The sequence below is a fragment of the Rhamphochromis longiceps genome, linkage group LG12 (genome assembly GCF_057381845.1).
Source record: "Rhamphochromis longiceps isolate RC_006_pf linkage group LG12, R_longiceps_female_GT1.1, whole genome shotgun sequence".
NCBI lineage: Eukaryota > Metazoa > Chordata > Actinopteri > Cichliformes > Cichlidae > Rhamphochromis > Rhamphochromis longiceps.
Window position 1 is genome coordinate 26,172,649 of NC_140568.1, and position 13,473 is coordinate 26,186,121.

Below are 13,473 nucleotides of genomic sequence, written 5' to 3' on the forward strand. Positions count from 1 at the left end.
CTGGATGCATCCTTCATTCTGATTGGCTAGCGGTTGTCTGTCAAACCCATCAACCAATCAAAAAATTGGAGTTTGTTGTTACCGAGTCTTTTGGACGAAGGTTTTTCTTCTTATTGGTCCTTCGACTGAATTCAGCCACCCAATTAACTTTCACCGCGTTGATATAGAATAATCACCAAAATATGAAATTGACTCTTTCTGTTGGTAACAGCAAATGTGTAAGATTAAATTTATGGAAGACAGATAACACATGTATACACACACTTTCAAGGTAAATAATGCATTTTTTCCAAGAAAAACAACAGGATATACTTCATTTATTCAATTTAAAAAAAAAAAAATGAGACAAGATGTTAGATAGCAATACATTTTTGTAGCTTGAAATTTGATCAAAGACATCCTAAGTAAATTATGTTCCCTTAATGGATTGTCGGCTAACCCATCCACAACACCTCATTCCAAACTTTTTTAACACCAGCCATCACACAGTCTGATATATGGTATACATCATTTATCAAGGCAGTCCATCATGTAATGATCAATGTCCAGTTTATCTTAATGGAGATGCTGATGGAACCGTTGTCAGCTAGAGTGTGGTATGGTAACTAAGCTGAGTATTATACTGGAGGAACTGGCATGACAGATACTTTTCCCTGTATGGTGTGTGGAGGGGGGACTGCAGTGTAGCTCGTAGTTTTTTTTGCTTAACCGTTTTTGAAAATTCAGCTGACAGTGCATGTACAGCATATTAAAGGTTTGCTGATGTAGAGAGAACTTTATTGGCTAGATCACCTCACCAGACTTTTCTTTCTTAAAGGCAGTTCAGCAACTCCAAACAATGCATGCCCTAATCTTCCATCATTTCATGCATACAATACACATACACTGTGCCCATCCTTAGTTTCAAATGCTTACAGTAAGCTTTATTTTATTGTCCCTGTAGGTCCATGTTTGTATGGCGTGTGAAATGAAACCCATAGCAAAATCGATCCAGCTCATTAAGTCACAAGTAATTCTTCTTTTGTCTCCAGTCTGATTAGGTAAGGCCAAGTTCCTGTATTCTAAAGCGCAACTCCACAGAGTCCAACAAAGGGCCAGACTGAGGATCCTGTAGGTACAAAGGCAGTTTTCTGCAACACAGACAAAGATTAGAGTCATCATTGCATAGCTAATGTATCTGCATATAGAGAAGTGATTAAACTATCAATCCTAGGGAAAGAGGCAGGGAAGACCCTGGTGAGGTCAGACAACCTTCCACGTAGTTTCATCACAAATTAACATAACATGTGTGTCTGTGGGAGGAAGCCAGAATACCCAGAGAGAGAGCCTGCAAACTGTCAGCTTGTATTTTGTGAGGTGACAGTGCTGACCTCTGATAACCACTGGAATAACATCCTGGTCGGGCCAAGTATGTTAAACTCCTGCTTGGCAATCCAGCTAAATCAAACTCCACTTTGTGTGTGTAATTAGAAATTATCTCAAATCCCTTTTGAGTGCTTGTTCTTATTTACATGCAATTTCCAACAAAAAACAACAAGAGCGAGAACAAACAAATTGTCACCTTGTGACTGACTGTCAACCAACAACAATGAAGTTGCTGTTTCATTCATGCTCTATTAAGCCATAAGATGTAATCACTTAATTTTAATTCATCTTTAAGCTTTCTAAGCCACTTTATTTGTCTCCAACTTTTTTTAGCAATAAGCTACAGACCAACACCTGAAGGAGTGTCAATCCCTGTGCAATTTATTGAGAAACTGCACCGTGTAGCTACAGCACAAATTCCTGATTTATTTAGCTCGTCCTTGACCCTAACTAAACGTTTGTGTCTAAGTTGAAGAAATCTCCTCAAGGCATTTGAGAGAAATTGCTTTCATGAGAGTGGAAGGAATATACAAACAGCCGGAAAACATTTGCACATAGCGAGAGAAATTGACTGAACCACAGAGGACTAGCGATGGCAATGTTAAGGCTAACTCTTTAATACACATTTGACCTTATATTACCTGGTAACATTTTTTTGTGTATACTAGCAACAAAAAAATGGCACAGCAGTATTTTGGACACATCTGAAACTGTGCTGTAGAGAAGGTTATTGAACAAACTGTGATCCACCACAGATAATCCTGACCACCCCTGCAGAATTTACAGGACATGCAGCTGAAAACCTTATCCAAACAGGCTAATGTAGGTCCTCGCCATAAACACAGATAAAGGAAATCTTTAAAGCTCACCCAGTATCTCCAGATCACAATACATCTGACTAGCTGATCTAACCGTCCACCATATTTTACACTGTCTGACATTTGATGTACTTACTACATTTACACCATTACTGGTTCATTTTATTTTATTGATTTTGAGCCATTTTATTATTGTGTGGTGCAATTGTGTGATGTTGTATTGTTATTATTGTTATAATAAGCATTTTACATTTGTACTATTTAAATTTCTTTCGAGTTATATTTTTACCTACCGAGTTTCTTTTTTTCTCTTTATCTTTATTTAACTTTCTATCATTTCTACCTTAATGCATTATTCAGATTTTCTTGAAATACTGAAGGCTGTTGTAACTCAGGAATTTCCCAACTTATGGGATATATAAAGCACATCTAATGCTTTATAAATATTGCTGTGAATAGGAGTTAAAAGATGTCCACATCTATTGAAATTAATGTTGAAATGATTCTGCTATCGAGTTGTGCCCTAGCCTGGAAATCTATGTGGTTACAGCAATCTGACAGCATTATGAAAATTCACTGAATGCAAATTGAGGAAAAGCTTTGAATGTGACTTTATCAAAAGACTGAAACAGTGGCACTGGTATAGCTACATATTATACTGTGGTATTGAGAAACCTGCAAAATAAAAATAAAAATGCATGAATTGTATAAAACTTGCCAAATTCCAAGGTGTGAGTGCCTGTCAGTAGATGCAGCTAAGATATCAGTATGAGAGGCCAGTATGACATCCTTCCTGGATAAAAACATCAATGACCCAGTTTTAAGAAAAAAAAACAAAAAACCTAGGTGACATCCTTTTCGAGCTGTTGTGTTCACAAGATATTCAGAAAACTTGACCTCTAACCTTGACCTTATCATGCTCCCCAACTGTGTCCCGGAGTTCCAGTCACCATAGGATCAAATATCTTCTACAGTATGACGTACAGCAGTTAACATTATAAACTTCAAATGTAGCGACGGCATTTAACAATACAAGAATGAAAGCCTTACTCCACTGAGGTCTGAGTCGTGAGGCTCCAGGTCTTTTCCCAGCAAGCTGCTGCCTCGTGCTTCCTGCCAAGCCTCCATAGCACCTCACCGCACCACAGCCCAGCTCCTGTATAATCTGAGACAACACATACAGCACAACAACGTGTTATAGCACAATACCATGTAAATCAAATCCACACTCAATACAATCCTGTGGTCTACAGTGTTATGGCCCCTCCCCTTTTTGTCTCTGCAGGGTTTCCTCCTGCAGAGGACAGTAGTGGAGAGGGTCATTGGGATAACTGGTTTACACATGTGTAGCATATTCCACATGGTTTAAGCAGGCCTGAGCTCCTAGGAATGACACCTCCAGATTTTGTTTTTGTTTCCTCTTTCACACCGATGCCAACATCAGCACATACATGTAATGCTCATCCGTGCATCCATGTAATGACTGATACTTCTGACTCCTCATACCTCATGTTTATTAGTTTTCTTTATGGTAAATAAAACAATGATGAGCAATACAACTTGTCTTGTGTCCCCTATTTGTCACTGAGTGTGGGCCAATAGTGAAGAACAATGTGATAAATGTTACATATAAGAAAAAAAGTATTAAATACACTGATGTATAAGATTAGGAGTCTATGACTTATATTATTTTCTCTTTGTATGACCAGCTAGCTACAATGACAGAGTACTGCTGATATATCAAATGTCAGAAATAGCTTCAACTTCTGCTATTCACAGGATTAAGTTACAGCTGTGGCGTGTATACCTGGGAAGGCCTGCAGGCTGAGCTGGAGGTCCCTCAGCGCCTCTCTCAGCTGGTCCATCTGGGTGAAGCTGATACCCCTCCATGCTAGTGAAAGCCCCTTCATTCTTTGCAGGGTGCAGAGATCTTTCCCATGCTTAACATTCACATCTGCAGCAGGGATCTGTGGTTGGAAATCTGTAATCGACCATAAAATACAGAAAATAACAGAAAGACAGAAAAAAAGGCAAAAGTCTCCCAAGTATTTATAAACTCATTAAGGTATTCACCTCTGTTTTTTAAGTGCACCTTCACCAGCAGGTTGATGCACCTGTAATACAGAATGCAGTGTTTTGTTTTGTTTTAATAACTGAATTACGCTGAAACAAGTAAAATTACTTTCATCTCTCACACCTCGTGTAATGAGTCACAGCTTGTTTCCAGTCCTTCAAGTGAGCGTGGCAGTGACCCTGGACGAGGTAGGCAGCTGCAGCCCAGAGGAGCATCGCCACTTTATCTTCACCCTCCACACTCAGACCCCTCGCGTCTCCTCCAATTCCTTCCTCTGGCTCTTCCAACACCACTTTCTCTGGTACCAGCTCCAGTGTCGTGCTGATGACTTCATTGCAGAACGCCATACAATCTGCAGGACGCCGGGTAAAGAGCAAGGCAGTGCCAGCCTCCAGGTAAAGCTCCGGCATCCTGGGTAGGACAGAAACCTCAGCATCAACCTGAGGCAAACAAATACATGTCATTGAACCCATTAAGGAGAATTGAATTGTGATTTTGTTTGTTATTATTTTCACTCTTACTGCATGTTGATCCTCTGAGTGAAGAGCAGCCAGCAGATCCAGATAATGTTCAACACCCTCAGTAACCCTGCAGAAACATCAGCAACACTCCACTGTTAATACAAGTATACTTTTGTCCTCCTCTCTATTGGCATTTTCTGTTTTGGAGTAGAGGTCAGCAAGCATCCCTGCTGCTCTTCTTACCTGCCACTGAGCACACATTTGAGGGCAAGGCTGTAAAGGACACTTAGGGCAGACGGGACTGAAAGCAGCCTGCTTAGTGATTGGCTACTGAGGAGTAAGGACGGAGAGAGGGGTTGGATACCTCCCAGAACGGGCTCTGTAGCAGGGGGCAACATCAAAGTCTGTGGGAAAAGATAGGTCTGATGTTTGATGCAGGCCTGAATTTAACTGAAAATATGTCAGTGATCAAAATAAACTTCTTTATCTTCATCTGTGAGGCTTCTAACTTAAAAATATATGTACATGCAGGGATTACCGGCATCCTTTCTCTCGTCTGCATGTATGGCCTTTATGTGGAGAGTGTATGTGCATCACTCACTGAGTGCAGTAGGCGAAGAGCCTGTATCTCAGCCTGTGTGTTTCCCAGCTGTCTATAGATGAGCATGCTTCGGTACAGAGCACACACACAACGGGAGTCTGTCTCGAGTGCCCTCTTGTAACACTGCAGTGCCATCTGTGGGCGGTTCTAGAGACAATCGGAAAGACAAACATTAACTTAAGACAACTGCTTAAAGGCTGCTCTTTTGTTTATATGATTACAGTGCATGTGTATACCATATGAGCGAGGCAGGAGCCTGAAAGAAGGTGTGTATATGCCACTAGAGCCCTGGTAGCTGGCAGGGCAGAAGCCGCCTGTAGATCAGACAACGCTTCTGAACTCCGACCCTCATTCAGCTTTTCTGCACCTTTTTTAAACATGTGGAGTCACACAGAGGAAGTCTATGAATACATCACAGTCATATTTCACCATCATCAGTGTTCATAGCTGTCGCTAGTGTAAAAAGACACATTAGCAACCAGTGTTGGTCAAGTTACTTGAAAAAAGTAATCAGTAACTAATTACTGATTACTTCCCCAAAAAAGTAATCCCGTTACTTTACTGATTACTTATTTTCAAGAGTAATTAATTACTTAGTTACTTTTTAAAAACACGATTTACAACCTGAATAGGTGATAAAGCGATAGATCTTTCAGCCCAATTCTACTTTTTCTACATAATCCATCATACAAAATGTAATCAAAAGGAAAAGTCCCTTTTTAAAACTTGTTTTATTAGTTTTAATCTTTTAACTTTATGCATCAAGCAAAAATTTAATTATATGCAACATTCTCTGACTGGAAGAAATTTGTTTAATATTTAAACCTATTTTGTGCACATTCCAGCACATAAAATAATTTTTTTTGTGTGTGTTTACACTCACTCTTTCAAATAGATGCAAGTAAAACACAGCAGAAAATAAATAAAGTCAAAGACTAGCGGTCCTGTTGCTCTATTTTCACCTGTAAAGCAGGAGTTGGGTAGGCGGAGGTTTACCCTGGTGCAGGTGTGCCGCAGCGGTCAGTGGAAGAATCCGCGAATTTCTCTGTGAGTTTCACATTACGTCATAGCGCACTCGGTGCTTGCTTGGAAGTTTAGGGGTTTTTTTCGCTGTAAAAAGAAGTTTTCTTCCCACGCACAACGGACATTAATGTTTTTGTCACTTTTTATGGAATCAAACTCAAAGTAAGGTCAGTGCTTCCACGCTTTAAGATAAGATAAGATAAGATAACCTTTATTAGTCCCACACGTGGGAAATTTGTTTTGTCACAGCAGGAAGTGGACAGTGCAAAAGTTATGACGCAAAAATTAGAATACAATAAGAATAAATACAGTACACAGCTGTACAGAATAGAATAAAATAATATACTATATACAGTAGAATAAAATAGAATAAAAATATACAATAAGATAAAAATAGAATACGAATGCTATATACAACTGAGTAAAAATACAACGATGCCAGAAAAGATTATTGCACTTAGTGTTATTTCACATGTGTGGATGTGTGTGTTTGTTCAGTTAAAGTCTTTATTATGGAGTCTGACAGCAGTGGGGAGGAAAGACCTGCGAAATCTCTCCGTCCCACACCGTGGGTGCCGCAGTCTCCCACTGAAGGAGCTGCTCAGTGCTGTCACAGTCTGCTGCATGGGGTGGGAGACGTTGTCCAACAGGGATGACAGCTTAGCCGCCATTCTCCTGTCACTCACCACCTCCACTGGGTCCAGAGGGCATCCTAGAACAGAGCTGGCCCTTCGGATCACCCTGTTCAGTCTCTTCCTGTCCCCAGCAGAGATGCTGCCGCCCCAGCAGACCACACCATAAAAGATAGCAGAAGCCACCACAGAGTCATAGAAGGTCTTCAGGAGTGGGCCCTCCACCCCAAACGACCTGAGTCTCCGCAGCAGGTACAGCCTGCTCTGCCCTTTCCTGTAGAGGGCGTCTGAGTTATGAGTCCAGTCCAGTCTGTTGTTCAGATGAACACCAAGGTACCTGTAGCTGTCCACAGCCTCAATGTCCATACCCTGGATGTTCAGTGGTTGCAGTGGAGAATGCTTGTGCCTGCGGAAGTCTACCACCAGCTCCTTGGTTTTACTGGCGTTGATCTGGAGGTAGTTCAGCTGGCACCAGTCCACAAAGTCTTGAGTCAGTCCTCTGTACTCCTTGTCGTCCCCATCAGTGATGAGGCCGACTATTGCAGAGTCATCAGAGAACTTCTGCAGGAAGCACTGGGTGGAATTGTGGGAGAAGTCTGCAGTGTAGATGGTGAAGAGGAACGGAGCCAGAACCGTTCCCTGTGGGGCCCCCGTACTGCAGACGACCCTGTCCGACACACAGCCCTGAGTCCTCACATACTGTGGTCGGTCGGTGAGGTAGTCCAAAATCCAGGTAGTGAGGTGATGGTCCACTCCAGAGTTCTCCAGCTTGTCCTTCAGAACCGAGGGAAGAATAGTGTTGAAGGCACTGGAGAAATCAAAGAACATGATTCTCACAGTGCTTCCAGCGGTCTCCAGGTGAGCGAGGGAACGATGTAGGAGGTGAATGACGGCATCATCCGCGCCAATGCCAGGCTGGTAGGCAAACTGAAGTGGGTCCAGTGATGAGCTTGTTAGGCGCCGAAGCTGAGCCAGGACCAACCGCTCCAGGGTCTTCATCAGGTGGGATGTCAGAGCCACCGGCCTGTAGCTGTTGAGGTCCTTGGGGCGTGAAGTCTTTGGCACTGGTACAACACAGGAGGTTTTCCAGAGCTGTGGGACTCTTCCCAACCTCAGGCTCAGGTTGAAGAGGTGCTCCATCACCCCACACAGTTGGTCCGCGCAGGACCTGACGACCCTCGAGCTGATGCCATCTGGGCCCGCTGCCTTCTTGCCATTAATCCTCCTCAGTTCCCTCCTAACCTGGGTGGTTGAGAGAGACAGGCTGGAGCCTTGTGTTGAGTGTGTATTGGATGCTGTTGTTGGGGGTGGGGGGGAGTGAGCAGGGTGAATAGAGGAGGTGTGAAGTGTCTGAGGTGTCAGAGGTGGAACAGCAGCAGTGGGGGTGGGTGAGTCTGCAGCCGATGTTGTAGACTGTCTCATGGTTGAATCAAATCTGTTGAAGAAATGATTCAGTTCATTTGCCCACCTCACATCCCTCCCAGGCAGAGAGTTCTGCTGTTTGTGGCCTGAGATGGTTCTGAGGCCTCTCCAGACTTCACCAACGTTGTTTTGCTGAAGCTGGTTCTCCATCTTCTGCCTGTAGCTGTCCTTCCCATTCCTTATCAGTCCCCTCAACTCTCTCTGCACCCTTTTCAACTCCTCTTTGTCTTTGGATTTGAAGGCCCTCCTCTTCTGCTTGAGGACAGCTTTAATTTCTGGGGTAATCCAAGGTTTGTTGTTGGAGAAACACCGTACAGTCCTGGTAGGTACGGTGTTATCCACACAGAAATTAATATAGTCAGTAATGCATGTAGTAAGGCTGTCGATGTCCTCTCCATGGTCGTCACAGATCACCTCCCACACAGTCGACTCAAAACAGTCCTTAAGAGCCTCCTCGCTCTCCTCTGACCATCTCTGCACTGTGCGGGTGGCTGGTGGCACCCTGCGCACTAAGGGCTCATACACAGGGACAAGGTGCACCAGGTTGTGGTCAGATTTGCCCAGTGGAGGGAGAGGTGATGAACTGTATGCTTCTTCAGCATTGGCATACAGTAAGTCCAGTGTTTTATTGTCTCTGGTTGAGCAGGTCACATACTGGGTGAAGGTGGGCAGTGTGGAGTCCAAAGAGGCATGATTGAAGTCCCCTGATATTATGAGAAGGGCTCTCATACTCTCTCCCGTACTCGATATATGATCCATTGTTGATCTGCACACAGCTGCTGCCACGAACGTCGCACTCGCTTATGTCACTGTCATGAGACACTCTCGCAAAAAAAAAATCACGGTTTTAGTAACGCAGTAACGCAGCGTTCCTACGGGAAAGTAACGGTAATCTAGTTACCGTTTTTGCAATAGTAATCCCATACTTTACTCGTTACTTGAAAAAAGTAATCGGATTACAGTAACGCGTTACTGCCCGTCTCTGTTAGCAACACACAAACCTTTAAACATGTCACAAATACTGATTTTGGAAGCATGTAATAATAGTTTGCTGACAAGGGATCACCGAGGTGAAATGTTAATTTGCAAAGCAGAGAGGAGAAATCTACACTATGACTTATGCCTTATTAATTATGGTAGCATGAGCAGAAACAACTATAACTGAGCCTCAAAAATACATTGCTAAAAAGCATGAATGTAGCCAACCTTGAGCAATGGAAGTGCAGATCTGTAATAATTCGGTAAGCCTTTTCGGTTCCATCACCAACAGAGGACTCTTTGACAACCTTCCTTTTGCCTCGCTTGGACTGCAATCCCCAACTCCATCACATACTATCTCACAAAGAGAAGACATCTGCTCCTGCATGACATGAAAAAATACAATAACTGAATCATTTTAAACAAGAACAAAAACAAATCCAAGATCAAACTTCCATCTCCACTCGACAGATGGGGACTGCACACAGGTCTTTAAATGCTTATACACTGTGGAGTATCATCAATGTAGTTTGTATTACATGCAGTGACAGAAAACACTGGGATAGCATGAATCCAGCTAATAACTGTGGGAAAATAGTTTCTACCAACTCTGTGTCAGGTGACAAAGAACAAGTCAAAATCAACACAGTGATTTTTCCCATATAAAGCAGTTAAACAGGCATCTCATGTGGCTAATCAATGCATAGATCCTATAGTTTGTTTAAAACTAAAAAGAAAGTAGAAAGGCGTGGACATAACCTAAAAATCATCTTACCTGTAATTCCCCTATATTTTCTAGCTGGCATTTGGCCAGCCATAGTGCCCACTGCAGACAGAGGAGGTACAAAACATGAGGATGCAAAGCTGTGTTTCCCGCTGATTTAAGCCCTGCTCTCCACAGCACAAGCGGATCAGAAGTATCAGCGTTATTTCCTGTCACCTGTAACACTGTAAAGAAGAATGGCAGGCTGTAAAATTCACACTTGAGAATCTCTGAACTTACAAAAACTTGGATTTGTGGCATTAGTTCCTGAATCGTATCATATATGGCCATTTTTTCACATAGAGGCCTACCTCGCTCAGTGGCTTCTTTGAGGAGCAGCTCAGCTTCTGAAAATTGAGACTGAGCAGTAAAGCATACACACGTATTATACACCACTGCCAACTCCAGCTGCGAGTGATCTACATGAGGAGGAATACCTGCAGAAGAGAGACGCGTAGAAAGAAGCTGCATTGAGGTAAATTATACGGTGTCATGACTTCCTTTTTTAAATATATATTTGTCACACTTGCATGTTTCAGATCATTAAACTAATTTCAATATTAGACAAAGATAAACTGAGTAAATCAGAATTTTTTTTTATTAAACCTTCAAAAAGTTCAACCTTTCATTTCATCAGCCTACAAAATATTCTCCTGTCTTGGGGATCGAGAAGTCTTTGTGTTTGAGCAGTGGTTTTCTCCTTGAACTCTCCTATGGATGCCATTGTTGCCCAGTCTCTTTCTTATTATTGAATCATCAACTCTGACCTTAACTGACGTATGAAGTCTGCAGTTCTTTAATGTTGTTCTGGGGTATTTTCTGACCTCCTGGATGAGTCGTCGCTGCACTCTTGGAGTAATTTTGGCCTCCTGGTCACTCCTGAGAAGTTTCCCCACTGTTCCAAGTTTTTCTCCATTTGTGTATGATGGCTCTTACTGTGGTTCACTGGAATCCTAAAGCCGTAGGAAATTTCTTTGTAGCCCTTTCCGGACTGAAGGATGTCAGTGAATTTTTTTTCTCGGGTGGTTCTTTGGGTCGTGGCATGATGTGTTGCTTTTTGAGAACTTTTCACTTTGTCAGACTGTTTTAATTTAAGAGATTTCTTGATTCAGCTGGTCTGGCAGTAATCAGACCTGGGTGTGGCTAGTGAACCTATTCTCAGCTTTCCGAGGTGGGTAGGTTTGGATAGCTTTTTTTATTGAATAGCTCTTAATAAATGAACTAATCATTTACATTTAAAAAATGCTTTTTTGTATTTACTCAAATTATCTGTGTCTAATATTAACATTTGTGATGATTTGAAAAATAAAATGTGACAAATATATCACATAGTACCTTGGATTTTCCTCAAAAGTTTGTGAAATTCAGAGGAACACCACCTCAGGCTGGACTGCCTGTGGTCTCGGCTCACAGCACCTCCAGCTGCCTCCTGCTGCTGAAACAATCAAGTGAAAGCAAAATGACACCATGATCAGGATGTACCACAGTGTTGGATAAATTTATGTCAGATACCTTCATGAGAGTATTTTTGAGAGCACTTCACATTGCAAACTACCATCATGAGGGATACCCCCTACTCCTTTCTTATGTTTGGTATAAGTGGCTTTGTGTAACTTAACGCTGTTCTACATCTCCAATAATAATCCAAAACAATATCATAAAGAAGACTTCATGACTTGTTCTCCAGGTAGAGTATTTTACATAATTGTATAACACCTTAATACATACGCAAACCTCTTCTATTTCTGTATTATGTTACGGTAGGGAGGCTAATATACAATCATTGAAGAAAAAGACAGCACAGAAGGACTTCAGTCTGTCAGGAGAAAAACTGGCTCTGTTTTACATTTTAGCACATGAATTAAACTATGAGATTTTTGGTCATCTAATCTATTCGCAGTTACAGTTTTATTTGATGTTAGTATTGCTAATTAATCGCAGAGCTGTGATTAAATGTAGACCTGCTAGCCGGCCTTACCCACCTTACACTTATTTACCAACTCGTTGTTCTCCTGACTCCACTTCTCGAGTAAAGAGGGCGGCTGATACATTTTAACCACACATCACATCGGTGTTTGGTGAAAAAGCTGGAGTGGTTTCGTTTGAACTTTCCCTCGTTTGTGAAAGAGAAGCGAGCAACACAGGAAATAAAACGTTACAGGCTGAGTGGCAGCGGGGCTCTGCTGCCCCCTGTGGACACATGTGGGGATGACACCGGCATTCTGCTGACTGACCAGCAGGTGGTGCTGTAACGGAGTCAAGTTTAGATGCTTTCTAGAAAGTTCAATCTCTGGGTCTGGCAGAGCCATGATCAAGCTGTGAGCTACTTCTCTATGGTCAGTAAATTTCCACAGTTACAAAGCTATTTTTTATTATCTGCATGACTGCTGTGTAGTTCTGAAAAAAAAAAAGCATCAGCCTCAGTTACATGTATAAACATGCATGCACACATACTCAAACACACAGAAGTCTAATGTAAGGAAACACTATCTAAACCTTAATTGAATTACAGCTGATTCATCCGTTAGACTTCGGACTACCATTTTTCTGGATGTCATTCCCAAGGTGACTCCCTGTTTTGTCCCCCAGTTCCAGTCACACCCTGTCATCCCTCCTTCAGTGCATCCACTTGTTCCCTGACGACTGTGTTCTTCGTTGTCTGCCTTCCAACACAGCCTTGCAGCTCTTCTGTTCTCTGATAGTCTCAAATCACTGAAATGTCTAAATATACCCCTCTGAAACAAGGGAAACTCCACAGCCTAAACTCAGTGCACCTGCAAATGCAAGATATCATTCCTCTGGGACACGTTTCACTTTTTTCTGACGTTTTCCTCTGCATCGATTCTGCTATTTTCCATCTCTGTATCTGTCTCACTCTGCTGCTGTCTGTCCATCCATCGCTTCAAGGACAAGGCCGCTACATGGCAACATCCTTTGTGCTCTTCTATCAAAAGCCTTTGCAGTGGCAGTCATCAAGCTTTCAGCTATATTGAAAAATGTGACTGATTAATTCACCTATGACAGCACAGGAGAGAGGATTATGTTAATTCTGAGAAGCAAAAGCAGGAGACAGACTGCAGGTGACCTGTTATTTGGAGGTCATATTCCAAGCAATATATCTTAGTTTGGCTGTTACAAGATTTTTGGTTTCAAGTAACAGATACTCGTGCTTTCAGGCCAGCCTGTTTTGAGTTACTGCAATAACTGCTGATAAACCTCAGATCTGGCCTGCTGCTTATATTTCATGTGCACTTACATTTTGACATGCGCTACAGAAAGTGCCTTTCACAGCAGAATCCTGTCATCTCTGTTGCATTATCCTCATCTATAAAACAT

General features: G+C 42.2%; 1 protein-coding gene across 3 annotated transcripts; it reads right to left on the reverse strand.

Moving 5' to 3' along the window:
* Positions 1-300: 300 nt before the first annotated feature.
* fancg (FA complementation group G) lies at positions 301-12,297 on the reverse strand. 3 transcript variants are annotated; one of them, XM_085425394.1, is made up of 14 exons: positions 12,120-12,296; positions 11,473-11,569; positions 10,449-10,574; positions 10,150-10,322; positions 9,603-9,756; positions 5,556-5,686; positions 5,320-5,466; positions 4,962-5,122; positions 4,779-4,845; positions 4,381-4,697; positions 4,257-4,297; positions 3,991-4,164; positions 3,234-3,348; positions 301-1,130 (listed from the first exon to the last, which is right to left on the reverse strand). In XM_085425394.1, exons 1-14 carry the CDS (start codon positions 12,186-12,188, stop codon positions 1,037-1,039), a joined length of 1,866 nt encoding a protein of 621 aa, XP_085281520.1. In that variant the 5' UTR covers positions 12,189-12,296; the 3' UTR covers positions 301-1,036. The 3 variants fall into 3 exon arrangements, with proteins under 3 accessions (XP_085281520.1, XP_085281519.1, XP_085281518.1); XM_085425393.1 differs by having other exon boundaries at positions 11,473-11,572; XM_085425392.1 differs by having other exon boundaries at positions 4,381-4,845; positions 12,120-12,297.
* Positions 12,298-13,473: the final 1,176 nt, after the last annotated feature.